The 23,020-nt window shown below is 39.3% G+C and overlaps 1 protein-coding gene across 13 annotated transcripts in view; it reads left to right on the forward strand.

The window, feature by feature from the left end:
• The window catches only part of PEAK1 (pseudopodium enriched atypical kinase 1), a 320,328-nt gene that overhangs the window by 246,834 nt on the left and 50,474 nt on the right, over positions 1 to 23,020 (forward strand). For all 13 annotated transcript variants that reach the window (XM_024128687.3, XM_055088128.1, XM_055088131.1 and 10 more), the window contains one exon: positions 1,313 to 4,563. In XM_024128687.3, the coding sequence (XP_023984455.1) occupies positions 1,427 to 4,563 (3,137 nt within the window). In that variant the 5' untranslated portion in view covers positions 1,313 to 1,426. The remainder of the gene's footprint in view (positions 1 to 1,312; positions 4,564 to 23,020) is intronic.

Consider the following 23,020-nt stretch of genomic DNA (forward strand, 5'->3'; position numbering starts at 1 on the left):
ACAATGGAGTCAACCTGAGAATTCATTAAAATGCAAATTCTGATCCAGTAGGTCTGGGATTGGACCTAAGATACATTTCTTTTTTTTCTTTTTTCTTTTTTTAAAATTTTTATTGGAGTATAGTTGATTTACAATATTGTGTTAGTTTCAGGTGTACAGCAAAGTGATTCAGTTATACATATACATATATTCATTCTTTCTCAGATTCTTTAAGGATCTTGAGGATAAACTGCAAGTCTAAGATACTACATTTCTAACAAGCTTCAAGATGAGGCTGATACTGCTTGTCTGAGGACCACAGTTTGAGTAGCAAGGGTAGAGAGGTTGGATTGGAAAGGGGTGAGACTACAGGCATGGAGATCAGTTAACAACCTATTGCAGGAATCTAGGCAAAAGATGGTGGGCATCTGAACTACTAGCAGTGTCTGGTAATGGAAAGGAGTTACAGTGAAATGTAATAGATAAAATTGGCAAGACTAGGGACTTCCCTGTGGTCCAGTGGGTAAGACTCTGTGCTCCCAATGCAGGGGGCCCAGGTATGATCCCTGGTCGGGGAACTAGATGCCGCAACTAAGAAGTCTGCACGCCGCCACTAAAAAAAGAGCCCGCGTGCCGCAACGAAGACCTGGTGCAGCCAAAATAAATAAATAAATAAATAATTTTTAAAAATAAAAAAAAATTGGCAAGACTAATTTACAAAAGGATTTAGGATGTGGAGTTAGAAGTGAGGGGAGGGGTGTCAAGAATGGTCTGAAGGTTGAAGCTTAGCTATCTAGGTGGATGATAGTGACAGTAACTGAACTAGGATAAAGACAGAGGAAGAAGCTGGCCTGGAGGGTAGAGGAGGGCTGGTTAGAGTACAAAAGTTCCTTAGAGTTGAGAAAAGAGGTGGACAGAAGATTAGTCCTGAATGCATTGTGTTTGAGGAGTCTATGAGATATCCAAATACAAAGGGTGGGTAGAAGTAGAGGAACCCACAATGGACCAAGAAGCTTCAGGTTGGAGGATAACAGAAAGAACGGTTTCAAAGACGTTTCTGGGAGGGGAAGCTCACAGTATCATTGTCACAGAGACATCAAATGAAATGTTATACTTGGTTCAACGAGAGTGCATAAAATTATGGTTAAAAAACTAACATTCCAAAACCGCTGATTAGCTAAAGAGAGTTCATAAAGTGCCCAAATTAGTTTATCTCTCAATCTTTTAATTTAAGGAAAAGTTGGAGCTAGTATTTTCAAATCATTCATCATGATAAGCCTCATAGTACCTTTTCCATTCAGATTTTCTTCTTCTCTCCCCCTTCCCCCAACAGATTGATCACACTTACAAGAGCTGCTATGAAACATAGGGGAGGTGAAAACTAACAGATGAGAGTTTTGCCATGCACTGAAAGGAAAGCGTTGTCTGTGAAGTTCTATTTTTAAAAATGTCTGCTTGTAATACCTTTACTGAACACGTTTGGAAACCTGGTGAATGCAAGAACTGCTTTAAACCTAAAAGCTTACATCAGCTCCCCCCAGACCCTGAGAAGGCACCCGTCACCCATGGCAATAAAACTAATGCCAATCACAGTAACAACCACCGAATCAGGAACACCGGAAATTTCCGGCCTCCTGTGGCTAAAAAACCCACTATAGCTGTGAAACCCACTATGATGGTGGCAGATGGGCAAAGTATGTGTGGTGAGCTTAGTATCCAAGAACACTGTGAGAACAAACCTGTCATCATAGGATGGAACCGAAACAGGATGGCCTTGAATCAGAAACCACTTAATAATAATAATGAAGATGATATTGAAGGATTTAGCCATGTTCCTAAGCCTTATGGGAATAATGATAGTGCAAAGAAGATATCAAATAACAATAGTGGACTAACTGAGGTGTTAAAGGAGATAGCAGGCTTGGATACCACCCCTCCAATAAAAGGAAATGAAACAAACTCCAGAGAAACATTCTTAGGAAGAATAAATGATTGCTATAAACGATCACTGGAAAGAAAGCTTCCACCAAGTTGCATGATGGGTGGCATAAAGGATACTCAGGGCAAGCATGTTATTCTGAGTGGGAGCACAGAAGTGATCAGTAATGAAGGGGGTCGGTTCTGTTACCCAGAGTTTTCTAGTGGCGAAGAGAGTGAGGAAGATGTGCTTTTGAGTAACATGGAGGAGGAGCATGAGAGCTGGGATGAGAGTGATGAAGAACTGCTGGCCATGGAGATTCGCATGAGAGGGCAACCTCGCTTTGCCAACTTTAGGGCAAACACTTTGTCTCCTGTGCGATTCTTTGTGGACAAAAAATGGAATACTGTCCCCCTGCGAAATAAATCTCTGCAAAGAATCTGTGCTGTAGACTATGATGACAGTTATGATGAAATCCTGAATGGTTATGAAGAGAATTCTGTGGTCTCCTATGGACCAGGAAGCATTCAGAGCATGGTGTCATCTGAGTCCACATCCCCAGATTCCTCTTTAACAGAAGAATCACGTTCTGAGACAGCCAGTAGTTTATCCCAGAAGATTTGTAATGTGGGAATAGCTCCTGGTAACCCGGGAGATTCTAAGGACATGAAGGAAAGTGAGCCCAATTATGAAAGCCTCTCTGGTAATAATCAGGAGAAGGACTCATCACAAGCATCCAAAAGCTCAATAAAAGTTCCAGAGACGCACAAAGCAGTCCTTGCTCTCCGATTAGAAGAGAAGGATGGCAAGATTGCCGTACAAACTGAGAAGCAAGAAAGTAAAGCCCCTACAGATATTACTGGGCAAGCAGTAACAATAAACCTCGTTCCTGTAGAAGAGCAAGCAAAGCCCTACCGAGTTGTGAATCTGGAACAGCCTTTGTGCAAGCCATATACTGTCGTGGATGTGTCAGCAGCCATGGCCAGTGAGCACCTCGAGGGCCCTATTAGTCCCAAGACGAAAAGCTCATCTTCTACTCCAAACTCTCCAGTGACATCACCTGCACTGACATCAGGACAAATAAGTGCCCATTTCCAAAAATCCAGTGCAATCCGCTACCAGGAAGTATGGACTTCCAGTACCAGTCCACGACAAAAGATACCTAAGGTGGAATTAATTAGCGGTGGGACTGGACCAAATGTCCCTCCGAGGAAAAACTGTCACAAATCAGCACCTACTTCACCCACAGCTACAAACATTTCCTCCAAAACCATCCCTGTTAAGTCACCTAATTTGTCTGAAATAAAATTTAATAGTTATAACAATGCCGGTATGCCACCTTTTCCAATTATCATTCATGATGAGCCAACTTATGCTCGGAGTTCCAAAAATGCTATCAAAGTTCCCATTGTAATCAATCCAAATGCATATGACAATCTAGCCATTTACAAAAGTTTTCTCGGAACAAGTGGAGAACTTTCAGTGAAGGAAAAAACCACAAGTGTAGTAAGCCATACTTATGAAGAAATAGAAACTGAAAGCAAAGTGTCCGATAACACCACTAGCAAATCCACTGAATGTCCCCAAGCTAAAGGGTTTTTAAACAGCACAGAGCGTAAAAGGGGTTCAGTGGCTCAGAAGGTTCAGGAGTTTAACAGCTGTCTTAACAGAGGTCAGTCCTCACCACAGAGGAGCTACAGTTCCAGCCACAGCTCCCCAACAAAGCTCCAGAGAACCACTCAAGAACCTGTGGCCAAAACAGAAAGCACTCAGGAGTCTCAGACAACAAGCAGCAGCAGCACCAGGGAGAAAGCAAGTGCTGTGCTTTCTCAGATTGTGGCTTCTATCCAGCCCCCACAGTCTCCTCCAGAAATGCCCCAGTCTGGCCCTAAAGCTTGCAGTGTGGAAGAGCTTTATGCCATTCCTCCCGATGCCAGTGCTGCTAAGAGTACACCTAAGAGTACACCAGTCCGGCCCAAGTCTCTCTTCACATCCCAGCCCAGTGGTGAGGCTGAAGCACCTCAGACCACAGAAAGTCCTACCACCAAAGTACAGAAAGAGCCACTCACAAAGCCAGTCACCACCCCTCCCTCCAAATTAGTGACTAACCCCCAAAGTGAGCCACCACCCCCCTTTCCCCCACCACGCTCGACTTCCTCCCCTTACCATGCAAGTAACCTTTTGCAGAGGCATTTCACCAACTGGACCAAGCCAACTAGCCCTACCAGGTCAACGGAAGCTGAATCAGTTTTGCACTCTGAAGGCAGCAGGCGGGCAGCTGATGCAAAACCTAAACGCTGGATATCATTTAAAAGTTTCTTCCGCCGTCGGAAAACAGATGAAGAGGACGACAAAGAGAAAGACCGAGAGAAAGGGAAACTGGTGGGCCTGGATGGCACAGTCATCCACATGCTGCCCCCTCCTCCAGTTCAGCGCCATCACTGGTTCACAGAGGCAAAAGGAGAGTCCAGCGAGAAGCCAGCCATCGTCTTCATGTACAGGTGTGACCCTGCCCAAGGCCAGCTCAGTGTGGATCAGGGCAAAGCCAGGGCAGAGCAGTCAGCAGTCACAGAGAAGGGTAGAGCAGAGGATGGGTTACTACAGGACTCAGAGAAGAAGAAAAGGAGTCATTCTTCTCCATCACAGATTCCTAAGAAAATTCTCAGGTATGTAAAATATCCTGGCAGAATGTGGGAATTTTTTTAAACACATTTTCAGTTGCTAATTTTTTTGCATCTTTAAGATTGTTTGAGAGCCATTTTTGTTTGTAAGTAGCACTCAGTGACCATCATCTATCTTTTCAACTGCATTTCAAGATTAGAATATTATTAAAGTGATCTTATTGCACTGAACAAGGTTTATGGCCCTGGATCTTTAGCTAAAGTAGCCTGCTGCATTCTGGTAAATGCAGAGGGGCTTTAACAGAAAAGCAAATCCATAATACTTTAAGAGCAATAAATAATTTGTTGCTTTGAACTGCTATGATAGTGTGAGGAAGAAACAGGATCAAATGAATAAATGGTGATACTATTCTTTCCTTCACTATAAATGAAATAAAACTCTTAAGCTTTTTTTTTTTTTTTTTGGCTTTCACCAAGGTGTTATCTCTATCTGCATTCTTTTTTTAAGGGAATATTTTTTTTTTATTTCTGTCTCTTTCTGTCCTTATTTCATGTGTTGTGGAAAGGTGGGGGAAAGGGCAAGCAGTTTATAGTTTTTTAACATGTAGGTGAAATAAGAGAAGTTGGTTACTGAGATTGAGACCCAGTGATATAATTCTCAATCCAACTAAGCAAATTGTACACCCACACCAGTTCTCTAAGCATCAGTTTTCTTTAATACTTGAATAACTGTTTATTGATCACCTAGCCTGTATAAGGCACATCCCAAATATTTATCTCAAATCTTTTTGTAACAGCCCCACAAACTGAAAATTAGAGAAATTAGAATTGGCCAGATTCACACAGTAATTGTCAGAGGGAGAATTCAAACCTTGTTCTGTCTCATTGTAAAACTGGTATTCTGGGGCTTCCCTGGTGGCGCGGTGGTTGAGAGTCCGCCTGCCGATGTAGGGGACGCGGGTTCGTGCCCCAGTCCGGGAAGATCCCACATGCCGCGGAGCGGCTGGGCCCGTGAGCCATGGCCGCTGAGCCTGCGCGTCCGGAGCCTGTGCTCCACAACGGGAGAGGCCACAACAGTGAGAGGCCCGCGTACCGCAAAACAAAAAAAAAACTGGTATTCTTCCTATAATGTTGCATTATTAATGAACATAAAATCAAACAAAATTTTTATATTTTCACTTGTAATCATTCACATAAACATTTATGTTTAGGAAGCCTAAGTTTTTTCTTTCTCATTTGTATTTTAATCAAAATTAATGTACTGCCAATAAAAACAAGGAACTGTTATCCAAGTTTGTATTAACAAATGGGATGATTTCCTTATATCCCCTGTCCTTTCTGTAGTCTTCCTCCCCCTTGATTTACAGTGAGGCTTCTCTACCAGGCCTGGCTTCCTCCCAGCAAAGACAGAAAACTGATTCAGAGCAGATTCTCTCACCAGCTTTTCTTTAGAAAAGTGTAAATAAAATTGAACACTTAATGCCTTCACTTTTTCTAGCAAAATGCCAGGAAGTTTTATATATATTCTTTTGTGTGTGTGTGTGTGTTACGCGGGCCTCTCACTGTTGTGGCCTCTCCCGCCACGGAGCACAGGCTCTGGACGCGCAGGCCCAGCGGCCATGGCTCACGGGCCCAGCCGCTTTGCGGCATGTGGGATCTTCCCAGACCAGGGCGCGAACCCGTGTCCCCTGCATCGGCAGGCGGACTCTCAACCACTGCACCACCAGGGAAGCCCTATATATATATTCTTTACTAAAATAAGCTTTTTACATACCCCCAACTAGTCAAAATGCTTACAAGTTCCTATTTTCCTTAAATCCATGTAATAACAAAGCAAGTAGAATAGTGGAATATATTTCTGGGTAGAATAGGCTTGTCATTGGTAGTTGAAAGTAGTAGTAATAAAACACATGTATTTCAGGTTGCTGTTTTATTTAGAAAAGAAGCAATTTAAACAGCACCTGGTTGGAGTTACCTATGACAGAATGGCAGATAGTTCTTGCAGATCAATAAATGGTTTTAATCCTCATTAAGTATGGCTGTGGTGTATTTATCTGCATCCTGGAAGGCAGAGTCAAGGAATAATTTGGCTTCTCTTCCGTGGAATGAGATTTCTCTACTTTGGCTGCGTGCCACTGTATATAGGCTTGAGGATAGCCTGGGTCCTTGGTATGGCAGACCTCTTACTATACAGCTTATATTTTCACAGATTTGCTTGTATATGGGCCAATCGTATCTTCCAAAATTTATTAGTTCTTTATAGGTAACATCGATTTATCCAAATGATGCAGCACATTTGCCCCATTGGTTGTCAAATTTAACCATGCATCACAATAAATGGAGGGCTATAAAACACAAATTGCTGGGCCCCGCCCCCAGAGTTTTGATTCAGTAGGTCTGAGTTGGGTCCTTTCTAACAAGTTCCCAGGTGATGATGCTGTTGCTAAACCTGGGGCCACACTTTGAGAACCACTGGTCTTCCCACCATTCTTAAGATATGTACTGTAGTCTAAGTAAAGCAAATTGGAGGTATTAAGCTTTTCGTAGAGGCACACTGGAATTTTCACATTTCATAAGGTCCCAGACTAAGTAGAAAGAGAGGTATTAGTATCAAATAGATTTTTTTTTAAACTTTTTAAAACTTGAGTACTCATGTTGAAAAATATACACCATTTGCTTTTCCAACAGTTACTTCATTTACTTGGATACACCATTAGTATTTACTTGAAGCATCTTTGAGAGGAAAAACATTACTGTCAAATGTCAACATTTATGTTTCCAGCTTGATGGCAGTGTAATCATTAAATTACCATCCCATGGCTGGGAACACATTGCTGAAAGAAATGAAAGTGCCAGTTTTTCTATAAGTAAATGAAGATTCCAAATCTAAACGGTATATAAGGAATGAAAAATACTCTACTGAAGGCCAAACTCTAGGCTCTGAAAGATGAGGGACTTTGTAGAGTCTTGCATTATGAGATGAGATTGTTACGAAGTTCATTTATTTGCCTGTTCAGGCGACATAAATTGAATATCTTAACTGTGCTGTATATGTGCCATAGGGAGAAATAGGGGGAAAGATTACCATACTGCTGAAATAGTGGGCTTGGGTTTGACTTCAGCTTCAGCTATCTATCTGGTCCTTCAGTGTACAGTGGCTGTAATGATACCAATCACATGGAATTGATTGAGGATATAATAAGAAAATATGTAAAAGACTTAGCACAGGGTCTGGCACATAGTGGGTGCTTGAAAATGATACTAGCCCCTCTGCCCTCAATGTGATAAATGCTAAAACACCATATGTTCAGAGTGGCACAGAAGCGCAAAAAACACAGTGATTAAATCAGCTTAAAAGACATGAAATCAGCTTCTCAGAGATGAAATACAAACCAGATCTTAAAAGACAAATAAGATTTTGCCAGCAGGCTGAGGAAGACACTGTAGGCAAAAGGAACAATATATGCAGTCATAGATGATGATGACAAACAGAAGCAGGACAGGTGACTGGAAAAGGATAATGAATAGACCAGTGGTTCTTCAAATGTGGCCCATGCAAGGTCAAATAGTGACCATGTAAAAGTCACCATTTTCATAATAATACTAAGACATTATTTGTCTTTTTCAGTGTGTTGACATTTGCACTGATGATGCAAAAACAATAATGGGTAAAACTACTTATACCTGCACAAATCAAAACCATGGCACCATATGGTACTCGTAGTTTTAAAAAACAAACACCAGTTTCACTTAAGAATGTCCTTGATGAAGTAGTAAATTTTGTTAAATCTCAACCCTTGGATATATGTCTGTTTAAAAATTCTGTGTGATAAAATGAGAAGTACACAGGGAGTACTTACGCTGCATACCAAAGTATGGCTGTCTCAAGGAAAAACTCTTGTAAAATAGTTTGAGTTTCAAAATTTGAATTACAAAGCTGAACCAGCGCCTTTTTCATGGACCACCTTGAAAGAGCAGGGGCAGACCAGCTGTGGTTATACAGACTTGGGTGTTTGGCATATATTTTCTTAATGAACATAGTGAGCCTATTATTTCAAGGACAACAACTGACAGTATTTGTTGTCAATGATAAAATTCACGCTTTCAAGCAAAATAAGAACTTTTGCAAACTTGTATCTGCTACCGTGACAGCTTCCTAATACTTAAACATTTTTTCTGATGAGATTGGTGGTGGCATTAGCACAAAAGATTTTTTAAATTATATAATGAAATGTGTCGACATTTGGAAGATCCACATAACTCAGTGAACCGGTTATTTCCAAGTGACCCAATGCAGGATGTTACAGAATTATGCATGAGTAAAAGATCCATTGAAACTGCAAGTTAGACCAAGGGATTTAATGTAACTGAGTACAAAAAGTTCATTGGTATGGTTTTAGATTCCGTATTGCAAGTAACTTTTAAGAAACTACCACTTGCCAAGTTCTGATATAGTACCAAAGAAGAATATCCACGATTATCTAGAAGACTATAAATACTACCTTTCCCACCTACATATCTGGATGAGACCAGATCTTTTTCATATACTTTAACCAAAGCAACATATCACAGCAGATCAAATGCAGAGGCACATGAGCATTCAGCTGTCTTCTATTAAGCCAGATATAAAGAGATTTGAAAAAATATTATTTTGGTTAATATTTAAAGTGTTTACTATTTTTTAATGAATTAATTATTTTTTAATTTTTCAGTTTTAATTTCTAATATAATAAATGTCAATAGATATAATCCACATAAGCAAGAGCCCTTACAGTTCTCAATAATTTTTAAGAGAAAAAAAAGTTTGAGAACTGCTGAGAAAGACTGAAGAGCCTTGCATGCTACATTGAAATGTTTAGCCTTTATGTTATAGATTTTGTAGCAGAAACAGTTTTTAAGGATGAAAGTAGTGTGATTTTCTTTTTTAAATAAAATCTCTACTGGCAGCAGTATTAAAAATGAACTGGAAGGGGAAAATATTGGTGACGGGGATAAGAGTCAAATTTTGGCTCAATATATCCATAGGCGTCATTTCCATCCGGCTAGTCTGGATCAAGGGAAATTAATTTAGTGGTTAGTTTGGTCTGTGACCAGGTAGGAATTTCTCCATTATCGTTTTTAAAAGCACTAGTTTACCTACCATCTCTGCAACTCTTTGGTGTCCATAGCATGGGGAATAATATTGCATAGTGAGAAAAATGCAAGCACTGGAGTCAGACAGACAAAAATTTGAATTCTAATTGTACCACTGGTAGTTGTGTGACTTTTGACTTAACCTCTCTGAGCTAAAGTTTCCCAACGTGTACCACAGTGATGATAATACCTACCTTATAGAGATATTATGAGTACTAAATAGATATCTGTAAAGCATCTAGCACAGTACCTAGCAATAACAGTTGACCTCTTTACAAATTATGCTTAGGACATCAGAATTTAAGATAATCCTTGCTTAATGTTTCCCCCCTGCACTCTATTCTTAGAACAGCTAAGTGCTCTTTCTTAAATATAAACCCAGTCATATCCCCAAACTGAAGAAGGCCCTATATATGTGACCTCTGTCTACCTGATTAATCTTACTTACCCTCTTGCTCATGTACCTCCGGTTATTAAGACTTGCTTTTTTCCTGAGTGCCTTGTTTAAAATGTTGACCGTGGAATTGTTACCACTTTTTAATGGAGGACCACCTTTTAATCCCAAATCTATTTACTTTTCTCCATCTCTGCTTCTACCACTTTTAATGGAGACTAGCTTAAAATAGTTCCTTTTATTTATTTTCTTTAAAAATTTTTTTTTTTTTATTTTTGGCCACACCGCACAGCTTGTGAGATCTTAGTTGCCTGACAAGGGATTGAATCCGGGCCCTCAGCAGTGAGAGCGCAGAGTCCTAACCACTGGACTGCCAGTGGAATTCAGTGGGAATTCCCCTCTTTTTATTTTAAACTTTTTATGATAGAAAATTCTAAACATATACAAAAGTAGATAGATTCATAAAATGAACCACCACTTACCCCAAAACCACACTTCAACAACTTATCAATGTATGGCCAATCTTGTTTCATCTCTACCTCATCTCATTCCCCACATTATTTTGAAGCAAATACCAGGCATCATTTCATTTGTAAAAATTTCAGTAGGTATCTCTAAAAGATAAGTGGGTTTTTTTTCCCCTCATAACCATATGCCTAAAGGGTTCTTTAAACTTTAATGGCTAACCCCTGGCTAAACATCATCTGGTATCAAGATTTTAAATATTACATATATTCTTTTGACTCCCCAATTTATATCTCCACTCCTGATCTCTTTCCCCCATGATTCACATATAACTATCCACTTGATATCTCCACTTAAACATCAACTGGACATCTCAGATGAAACGTGTTCAAAACATAACTCTTGATTTTTCCCTACAAATCTATTCAATCCCAAGCCTTCCCTTGATAAATGGTACCACCATCCATCTAGTCACTCAGATTAGAAAACTAGGAGTCATCTTTGATTTTTCTCTTCCCTTCATCCCCTACACCCAAAATATCATAAAGTGTTTTCCTAATTGATCTCCCTGCCTAATCTCTCGCCCCTTCTAATCTAGTCTCTCTGGAACAGCCTTGTACTCTTTCTAAAATGCAGATCCCATTGTTTCAACACAGTGAAGGAAGTCCCTATACAATCTGACCTCTAACTACCAGTATAACCTGCCTCCTACTCACCACCTTGCTCATAAACTTCTCACAATAGGAGTTTTCTTTCTGTTCTTCAAAAGTGCCAAGGCTAATCCCTTTTTATCAGCTATTCACTCTGTTTGGTATGCTTCTTTTAGATCTTTGCATGGCTGGCTCCTTGTAATTCAGCTCTCAATTTAAATGTCACTCCCTCAGAAGATTCTTCACTGGCTGCCCAATCATAAGAAACTCCCCGCACTCTCAGTCACTGCCCATCACATCGCATCATCTTTTTTAATTTTAGATTTATTCACGTTTATCACTTTTTTTTTTAAACTATTCCATCTTTATTTCATTCTTCCCTTCTGGATTCAATTTACTTCTTCCCAAAGTATATACCCTTTTAGTAGTCTTTTCAGTAAACTGGTGGTAAATTCTTGATTATTGACTAAAATCGTATTTATTTCATAATTGGTGGGCAATATCTATTGCCAGTCACATACATGTCCTTAAAAATTTAGCTCAAGGGACTAAGACTCCATGTCTCACTAAGGGTTAAGATTCCATGCTTCCACTGCAGGGGACAAGGGTTCAATCCCTGGTCAGGAACTAAGATCCTGCATGCTGCACAGCACAGCCCATAAAAGAAAAACAAAAAAATTTTAGCTCAAAAATTTTCTTTCTAATCAATTAGAAAAACAGTCAATGACTAAGAAAATCACTGTAACTCTCCTAAAATAACTATAACACTCTCAACCGAAGTTAAGGATAGCGTTTGCCCCCTGAATGGCCTCTTGACCTTTGACTAACCTTTCTAGTTCCACCAGCCCTGAACATCACGTTCCTAATTAGCAAAGACCCCTACCATGTATCCATCCTGGATACCATATAAGTCCAGTTTCTTTAGGACTCCCAGAACCATTTCAGGAATCCAGCTATGCCTTATACTACTGGGATTCTGTCCAAACCTCAGCCAACTTCTGTTCTGGACACGCAGATTAGATTTGGCACACCTTTGCTCCCTTAGGAATGCTAGTCATCTGTATAAGCCTTCTGATACCCTTCCAAGACCATTTTGATCTTCTTAGGGTCCTTAGAACTCAGCTATATTCCTAAATAATCCAGGAGTCAATCCTCGGAGTCCCTCTGATCCACTCCAAGGTTCAGGGGTATAGACCAGGAATTGGCAAACTGTGACCTGTGGGCCAAATCTGACCTTTCACCTGTTTCTATAAATGAAGTTTTATCGGAAAACAGCCACACTCTTTTTTTTTTTTACATATTATCTACAGCTGCTTTTGCACCATAACAGCAGGGTTGAATAGTTGCAACAGACACCATATGGCCTGTAAAGCCTAAAATATTTACTATCTGACCCTTCACAGAAAAGTGTGCTGACCCTTGGACTAAGTTATAATATCTGATTTGTCTGTAGTCATCAGGCATGCTAGTGGCCTATAGCCATTCTGGTCAAACACTAGTCAGGTTTGCTACTCACTAAAATAACCAGAGTCTGAGTCTCTTTATATACATGTGTGTATGCACACAGAGTAAGGAAAAAGAAAGTCCAAATACTTCTTAGATTATGGTACAATGTGATGTCCTTCTCTCTGGAAAGTTCAGCTAGAATTTTTTTTTTTAATGTTTATGCTCCAGTTATATATCTTTTTTTTTTTTTTGGTATGTACAATCTTTTTAAAAAAATTTTTTTAAGAACACTTTTTTAAATTGAAGTATAGTTGATTTACAATGTTATATTAGTTTCAGGTGTGCTCCAGTTATATCTTAATTTACATTATCTCTACTCTTTGCTAAGACAACCTGTCAAAGTCATCTTTTCAGACCAAACTGGACTTGAAGATCAAATTCCTATTTCTCATAAAGAAAAAAATTGGAGACAGAAGCTGAAAGTAGCAGCTTGTTCTCCTGATCATATGTTCTTTGCTCTAAAGAAACTTCTGGACTGTCAGCACATCTACATTTGCTGACATATTGTTCCTAAGGCTTAGATGAGTTCATAAAGTCCTTACTATTGAATTTTTAAATAATCCTCTTTTAGAGAAAACTGATAACTATCTCACTTTATTGTAATCACAAAATGATGCAGAATGGTTATGGGGTGGTCTTCAGATAGCTTTATGTTCCTTTCTCTTTGGGGAGGTGATTAAAAATCCAGAGAAGTAAACTGACTTGTTTAGAGTGTCATAATGAATGTATTACAAAGTGTAGAATCAAACTGAGAATTCCTCTACTTATTTGGTCAGTTTTGTTTCCTTGTTCGCCTAATGAATCTGAAGTTAAATACCTGTATCTTATTATATAATTCGTAATTTTCATTCACATTACCTCAGTTGTCCCAGTATCTCTGACAGTGCATTCTTCCTATTATAGGAAATTGAGAAACAGAGAGGCTCATCGACAGTCCCAGGGCCACTCTGCAAGTAGGTGTCAGAGCCAGACTCTGACTTTAGAGATGTTTGGCCTGTTAGTAATTTTTGTTGCACTCTTTTGGTGATTATTGAGTCTGTTGGTGTCTACCATGTCTTTTATAAAGGCAGCCTAAGTTCAAGAAGGCATGTCTGTGACCACTGAGGGCCACAGGGACGCATACTGATTCATTGACCTGTCAAGCACTCTTAAAGTACTCAACATTGGCACAGTTGTTCACTCTCTTTGAAGCACTTTATATGAAATTCCTAGTTAATACATACTCCTGTAAATGTCGCTACGCCCATTTTATAGATGACTAATGGGAGACATGGACAGAGTAGCATTGGTGGCAGAGCTGGGATTAAATTTGAGTTTCTAATTTCTAGGCCTCTATTCAAACCTCTAGGCCACAGTTTCAGTCAGTGATTATTCAATATAACTGCAGTAGAATATTGATTAGAGTCATCAGGTGATATTTAAAGGTTTAACCCAGGACAAGCAGTTTATCCTCATGTGGTACCTCTATAATGGTGATTTGTTAATAGCAGGGAGAAAGGCTTGCCTGAAAAGAGCAAAGTGATGATAGCAGTGTACACTGATCCACTCCCCACACCAGCTCCTAGTTATCATGGAGTGAAACAGCCTCAAGAATCAGCCATTGGCCTTTCTGTGCTGTTGGCGCATGGAGAAGCTCCACTCTGCATCAGGGAAGATGTCCTGTTTCTCTGACTTCCTAGCTGGGGAGAGGAACCCCCCTTTGGATGCTCCACATTGGAACCTGTCCCTATTCCATTCTCCATCGTAATATAGGCAGAAATTTTGCTGGGAGGAATATAGATACAGATGCTGGTGCTATTTTCTAGTGCCTTGCTGCCCAGATCCCACCTGATTTGATTTATTCAACACCCATTTACTGAGTGCTTTCTGTGATCCTCAGTCCCTGCTGCCTTAGCTCAGGCTCCATAACAAAATACCACAGACGGGTGGCTTAAACAACAGAACTTCTCACAGTTCTGGAGGCCAGAAGTCCAAGATTAAGTTTCCAGCTGATGTGGTTTCTGGTGAGGTCTCTCTTTCTGACTCGATGGGCACTTTCTCATTATGTCCTCACTTTCCTCCATAATGTGTACAGAGAGAGAAACCACACTTTCTGGTGCCTCTTCTTAAAAGGATACAAATCCTGTCTGACAGGGCCCCATCCTTATGACCTTATTTAATATTATTTCCTTAGAGGCCCCATCTCCAACTACAGCCACACTGGGGGTTAGGGTTTGCACATATGAATCTGGAGGGGACACAAACAGTCTATAACATCTGCCATGGGTGTTCAGAGAAGGAAGAGTCCCCATGGACAGTAAGACATCATGGGTAGTGTGAGATTTGAATAGTCTTTAATGACTGGCTGAGTTTGGAATAGATGGAAAGAAGAAGGGAGGCAACTGTAGGAAGGGAAAGTAGGTACAGCAGAAACATAGAATATGGTGTGTCCAAGGGACAGGGAGTTATGTAAATACATTGTCTGGAGCTGAAGGATTGTGTCTCAGAAAGTCTGGAATAAAGATAAAAACATATGTTGCAGCCTCATGGTGAAGGGCTTTGAAGTCCTACAGGTAGTCTGGACCTGACCTCAACAGGTCACAAGGATCAATGGCTGATATAGAACACAGGAACAGCAGAACAAAAGAGAGATTTTAAGAAGAGTCCGCTGACGGGGTGAGTAGAAGGTACAGGTGCTGTGGTCTGTCTTGGAGCAGCTTTTTCAGTCATAGGGGCCTGCCTTTTGTGTTCACCTCTGCCCTCTGTTGATACAAAGAACCGAGATAGTACTGCATGTTGGAAGACTTATTGCTGGTGTCACAGATGCCATTTCCTATTTTCAGAGTGGTCGTCATCCAGCCAGTCCTCCTAATAAAAATCATAAATGTCATACTAGGCCATATCCTCATTTCCTAACATTTTGTAAGTTTGTATAATTGTATTCTAAGAATAAACCTCAGAAGGTAAGGATTGGTCCCAAAGCACTCCCTCCCATTTTTAATAGCCCATTATGAATCTCTTACCTGTGACTACTTAAATTATTTTATTTCCCCTGTTCAGCCATATTGCTTCTGAGCAATGATGCTCCTTTACTTAAAATTTAATTCCTCACTTCTTACACTTTACTCCATTTATACTTAATTTTCCTCTTCTCTTTGCAGAGAGAGAGAGGCAGTAAAAAATAGTTTCTCAAATTGTGGCCCTAGGACCAACTGCATCAGAATCACCTGGGGTGTTTGTATAAATGCAGATTCCTGGGTCATACCACAGAGCTGTAGAATCAATCCCTGGAGGTTAGGGCCGCAAATCTGCATCTTTAACAAGGTAATTCTTAGACATGTTAAAGCCTGATAACAATTGGCATAATATATTAGAACATAGGCTTTGAAGTCACTCAGACCTGGATTTGAATCCTGCTTTCACCACTTATTAGCTGTGTCATCTGGGACAAGTTACTTGAGCTCTGCTTCTTAGTTTCCTCATCTATAAACTGAGAGACAGAATAATGTATCTGTTTAGAGCACAGACTAGAGCTGAAGTGCTGGGTTTGAATCTCAGCTCCACCAGGTATTAGCTGTGTTACCTGAGGCAAATAACCACTCTGGGCTTAATATTTCTTCATTTGTAAAACAGAGATAATAACCTTGTATGACTTAAAAGAATTAATGTTAAGTGTTAAACAGGAGGGGAGGGGAAGGGATTTTTATACCCCTAGGGTATATTTGGCAATGTCTGGAGACTATTTGGTTGTTACAACTGGGGAAGCAGGGAGTAATTCCAACACCTATTGGATAGAAGGTAAGAGATGTTAGTGTGATTCTACTACGCACAGGACAGCCCTCCACGACAATTATCTGGTCCAAAATGTCAATAGTGCCACTGTTGAGAGACATGGCTTAGAACAGGGACATAATAAGCACTGTGTAAGTTTTGGCTACTATTATCATTTGCTATTATGGGAATAACAACCCTTACTCAGAGTATTATTGTTAGGAGATATATATTTAAGCACACAGTACCTAGCAGTCAGCAGATGTGGAGGTAGTGGTGGTGATTATTATTAGGAAGCCAAACATCTATAAACACAGTCTTTCTATACCAGAGCAGTTCCCATGTAAAGAAATCCTTTTGCAATGTAAACAGTGACTTTGTTTAGAATTTTTTTCAAAAGAATGCATATGTAATCATTAATACCCCACATTTCAAAATAATAGCTTTTTTCTTTTCAAAACACTTTTACTTCTTCATCTTCATAATCAAACATTTATTCTTGAATCTTTACAATGCACCAGGCTTACCTAATGTTATCAGTGTGGTGGAAAGAACACGGATGTTAGAGTTGCATGGTAGAATTCAGATCCTGACTCTGTCACCTAAGTACACACATAACCTTAGACAATTCATTTCACTTTTTTCAGTCTTGGTTTCCCCATCTGTAAAGTGAGAATAATCGCCTTTACCTCTTGAGGTGTTTTTGCGAGTTAAACAGAATAGTGTGCAGCTTGTGCAGTGTAGAGTAGGAATAGGTCCTGAGCAGTGTTGGTTCCTGTTCCCTCCCTATATCCATTCCTTCAGGGAGCCTGCCATATTCTGGAGAGTTTAGTATACATAATCATCTCGCTCCCCCGACTCAAAGGGCAAACGGGCAGTTGAGAGAGATAAGAGGACATTGGGGAAAGGTGCAGTGACTCACTTCTCCAGAGCTTCTGGGCATGCGGGAAAAGTCCAGGACCCGAAAATGACTGTTCCATATTGTCCTTAGGTTAGTCCTATTAGAGAGGCCTGTTGATATTTTCTTCTCATACCTTGCCTTTCCAGGAAATAAACATCAATATCTGACCCCATTCTTTAGAAGTGAGCTAAGGCCAAATGGTGATGCTGAGAATCTCCTTCCACACCTCTGTTATTGAGAAAAGCAGCCCTATTTTATTGCTCTTTTCCAAGATTAATTTATCTTTTCTGTTAATTTGTACAGATGCCATTCTGAATTTTTATTTCATAGGATTTTAAAACTGTAATTTTTCTTAGTATTATGAAGGTGACAGTGACTTACAGTGGCCTGTGTTTTTATCTGCTTTGCTGTCTTGCAATCTAGTGCCTTGAAGACACTTTTAATTTGCTAAAGAAAAAATTTGTTAAAGAAAAAAAAAACACATTTGTTAAAGAAAAAAAAATTGAAACTGTGCAGTATCTGGAAATTAGAGTCTATTCAAGACCTTGCACATGGCTGCCAGTCTTCCCCATCCCAAGACCTAGCCACTTCATTCACACCAGGAAGAGCTACCTTTGTCTGACCAGACTGTGTTAGACGTATTAGCAAGAACTCATCAGATCTCAGTTAAAGGTTAATCTCAGTCCAGATTAGGAAGTTTGAAGTTTTCAGTTAAAGACTACAGAAGGCTTAGTGGAAAATTGGAGACACTAAGATAGTGATCAGTGGACACAACATTTTTCTACCTGCGAATGCCAGTAATTGGAAAGTGTAGCGAAATCAAGTAGATGACCTGGAAACTAAGATAGGATTAAGAAATGTCATATTGGTGGGAGGTCCTAGAGGTAGAGAGACAGAAGGAAATGGAGTTTTTCCCCCTTTCAGTAGATAAACAGTGTGGGATTCGATAACTTTGATCTTTCCTCCTCGTGTTGATTCACATCCCATTTCTGCAAAGGTCCATCATCCCCAGCAACTCCAGAAATAAGCAGCTTTGGAAACCAGTAATAAAACCATGAAATGCTGTTTCTGATTGCTTTGATCTGATCTTTAGGGGTAAAAGGAGGTTTTAAAAATCACGCATTTGCTTATTGGCTGACCTGGACAACTAAAGACAGATACAGCTGCTGAAGAGAGCCGACAAATGAGAATTTAGGATACCATTTGCCCCAAGAGGCAGATGGTCTCTATAGAAGCCTGATTTCATTTACTGTCCCTTCTGAAGCTGAATGAAGGTGGTTGAATTTGAAGAAAAAGTTGAACTGAAATCGTGCAAGTACTTGGATACATAAAGGCCTTTAATCCTTTCTAATGTGGCATTTGATTTGCCTTTTTAAAAAGTATATTCAGACATTAACAGAATTTCTACCAAAATCTGTCTTGAATGAATCTGCCAGGGGAAAAAAAAAAAAAGGATTATTTCATTTGATGGTGTAATGATTAATCCTACCACCTGGGTAAGCCAAGTGAGCTTCCTGCAGGAGATTGCTTCTGCGGCTTTGAATTATGTATGAATATTGCAGACTGTTGAGATATAAACTTACCAGGGGATTCATTTGTATTACAGACAAATCTGTAACAATGTTACCTTTTCCTTTGAATACCTTAAGTTCATCCTCCATGTTCAGAAAATGAGATGTGTCTTTGTGGAGATAGCGACGTGATTTTTTTGTGTCAGGTCAGACATTACCAAATATCAATTAAAACCTGGTCATTAATGAAAAGTTGGTCAAACAGTTTGAGGTAAAAAGAAATGTGTGTTATCTGCCATTCTGAAAGCAGAACAAATGCTGAGGGTCCAGGTGAAGAGCAGACAAAGTCAGGGTTTGACCCAGCCTGATGATCAAGGACCTAGATGTCAATGCCGTAGTTATTACAGATATCCTACATTGCATTACAGAACTAGGGATTGTTTCAACATGAATTTAAATAGCAGGAATAGAAAAGCCATAACTTCCTCTCTGTGGGTCATTTATCAGTTAACAGTTCTGTTTTATAATAATGAATATCAACTTGTACTTATCCTGAAAAAAATCATTACCTTCATCATTATTTGCTACTTCAACACATGTGCTAAGATATATTGTATTAGAAATCCTAGTAGATTTCTTGTAATTTCATTTTAAAGAATTTTTTTTAAACCATCTATCTCATGGACTGAAATAGGGGAACTTTTCACTTTCTCCATTATCTCCCTCCTGATGTTGTCATCTAGTTTGTACAGAAGATCAGAGTAATAGGGAAACATAATCTGGGTTCTCTGATTCCTGTTTTGGTGTTTTCTCCATTACATCAAACATTTCCCAATGAAAGGTCAGTGGTGAACCACTTTATTAAGAGATAAAGCCTGTATTTGGAAAGTGTCATATTACTATTTGGGAGGGTTTTCTGATTTTATATCTAAATATGAAACATTAAAAAACTCAATGGTCAAAAATTATATTCCCTTATAAAATTAATATGCCTAAGATAAATTAATTATAGGATTTTACTTCCTGGACAATTTGTCTGTTCATACGTATCACCTTCTCGTATTCACGTACTGAATCACCTTCTCTGATGCTGTTCTTGATTCTTTTTCATTTTTTAGTCACAGCATGTTACCACATCTAAGCTTGAACTCTCAAAACCTCTTCCTTTCCCCTTTCCTCTCTCTTTTACCATTTTAATCATACAAAGCGCTTTTCTTCCCTCAAGCATCGACATGACATATCATTGATGCATTTTTTAAAATTCTTCCTTTTAGACACTGCTGTCACTATAAATGCAGGTTAAACATCTTAGTATCCATTTGCAAATCCATGTGATTTAACTTTCATCAACTCTTTTGCATAGTTCTTTATAGTTGACAGTTGTTTTAACTGGTGATTTAATATACCAGTGCACTTATTTAAAATGTGCTTGTGAAAACTGACCTTTGTAGGTTGTGCTGCCCTGGTCCTCAAAGAGTTAATAAAACTAGCTTTCACTTTGCTTAGTTTCCCAAAGGTAATTTGGCTTATTTCCCAGACCAAACCCCTCAGGTAAAGGTCAAGGTGCAGTGGGTTATATTAAGGTGCAGAATTCGAGCCTCTTATATCTTGCCCAACTTGTAGTCCTCCAGAACTCAGTGGGAGCTATGGTTCATCAGAGCTTCAGAACATGATTAACAGACTGAAGAAGGCCCTGTAGAATTTCCTTTAATGGGGAATTGTATGAGTGAGTACAGTGGGTGAGTCTTTAATGTTTCTTGCTTTTTAGCATCCATATTTTGTTTTGAGAACCCCTTAAGAGTACAGAGCTATGTTTCATGTATGTGGGAACAGGCCCAGGGAATTCCTCACTGGTTAATAGCAGCAACTCTTTCTTGTAGTTTTTACAGTAGGCTTAATATAAATAGCCCATTCCTTGGGAGGAAAACAGACAAGCGAGGGTGGAGTCATGGTTTCTGAACCCACCTTCACCAATCATTGTTGACAAATGGAAAAGAGAGCTTCCTTTTAGTAATAACGATGAGATTGGGGGAAGTAAGAGAAAAGGCAAGAGCAAGGCTGCAGAGATTAGGAGCCTAAAAACACCTTTTTAGAAACCTCTCAAGTTGACTCGAGAATAAGAAGAGAGCGTCTGGAGGTTTAATGTTTTTCCTGTCAAAGGGGGATGATGTTTTTTAATCACTTTATATTTATTGCTTTGAAATTTAAAATGGTTTATATTAACTTTTGCCCAGCAAAGATCATTTTCCCTCTCCTGAAGCATGTTGGTAACTTCTCAGTGACACTAAGTGGCAACTGAGAGTGTCTCGGAAGTGTCACTTTGCTTTTCTTCGCTAATGTGTGGAAGTAGAGCCCCTTGTTACCTTGAATTTATGATGTTCCATATTTTGAGAAACTAGCTTTGTTTTGGGTTGATAATCTAAGGCAGCCCATTAAGAAGAGGCAGCATGCTTTACCATGTGAGGACTCCTTTACATAAACCACCCTGCTGACTGCTAGTGAACTGATCCCTTCCCACGTCACCCTATCCCCAAGAGCCAGATTCCATAATGGTACCTCCCACTCATTGCTTACTCTCAGTATAGAGAAACCTCTGGCTCTGCCAGCTTTGAAAGAATATTTTTGAAGTTGTATATCCAGGAGACTTCAAGGCTTATTTTTCTGTTCTGGCACATGCATAATTTCCATAATGAAAAATTGATAAGAAAGTACTCCTCCTTCAGATCTACTCCCTCAAATCCACAGGTGATATATGTTCTGATGACACATGATCAAACAAAGTACCTCTTTTAAAGAAACTTGTAAATGTCACCATGACTCACTGCCATTTGAAAATCTAGAAATAACATGTCACAGTATATAAGATGTTTCCTTTCATTCTTTCTCTTTGCCCATTTAAAAAAAAAAAAAAGGAAGAAAAGCTAGCTGGTGAATGTGTGACAGTCTAGGAATACTTTTAGTAGACCCAGAAACCATTAAAGGTGCCTGATTTTGAATTTGTTTCATTGAACCAGCCCAATGAGATTTTCTAACTAGGCCGGTTTTCCCACCAACATTTAATAATCATTCCACCCCCTCGTACTCTATAGCAACAGAATTGGAAGTTCAGGCAGAGTGGGATGTGGGGAAAACTGGAAGAGGTAGCTATAAGCAAATGAGCAGGCAGCAGTGAAACAAGATCGGGAAACACAAAGCACTATGGATGACCATCCTCTGGTATGTGGCCAATGGGATGCTTCAGATTCATTTTAATAGATGAGATTAACTAGAGGTCAGAACTTTCTTTTCCATTTGCCTTGCCTGCTGCATGCATACAGGCAAAGGTTGATGCTTCACTGTGCTCCTAGCAACAAGGCTTCCAGGCCTCAGTTTACCTAAAATAATTGCTTTACTTCCTTTTTTAAATCTCAACTTTATTCCTGATCCTTTACTAAATAGTTTCATAAATACTTTAGTGTGTAGTAAATACTATATACTAAATGAAGTAAATACTGTAAAGTATTTCATATTTATTATAGTATTATAGCACAGTTCACGCTTTTTATTTGCGAGTTCCACATTTGCAGATTCAACCAACCATGGATTAAAAATATTAGGGGGAAAAAAATTCCAGAAAGTTCCAAAAAGCAAAAGTTGAATTCTCAGTGCACTGGCAACTGCTTACATAGCATTCACTTTGTATTTACAGCTATTTACATAGCATTTACATTGTATTGGGTATTATAAGTAATCTAGAGATGATTTAAAGTATATGGGAGGATGTGTGTAGGTTATATGCAAATGCTACAGCCATTTTATATAAGGGACTTGAGCATCTGTGGATTTTGGTATCCTGTGGGTGGTCCTAGAACCGGCCCCCTTCAGATACCAAGGGATGACTGTACTATAGTATGGTAAATATAGTAAATATGCTAAATACTTTAGTGTATTAGTCTTTAACTAGTTAAGCATTCAGTTCCCTCTACCCCTACTACCTAAAAAAAAAGTTCCACTCCTTACCTGTTATTCTCAAACTTCCCTCTGAGCCTACTATAGCTTCTCTACCAAACTGAATTCTCAATATGTATGAATCAAGTATGTATCAAGTATCCCAATATATATATGATAGAAGTATCCGCCTGCATGAAAGACTGCCTTATATTCAGACAAGTATGTTGGGGTTTATGACCCATTGCTGTGACTATAGGGCCAG

Source organism: Physeter macrocephalus, chromosome 11 (assembly GCF_002837175.3).
Source record: "Physeter macrocephalus isolate SW-GA chromosome 11, ASM283717v5, whole genome shotgun sequence".
NCBI classification, from domain to species: Eukaryota; Metazoa; Chordata; class Mammalia; order Artiodactyla; family Physeteridae; genus Physeter; species Physeter macrocephalus.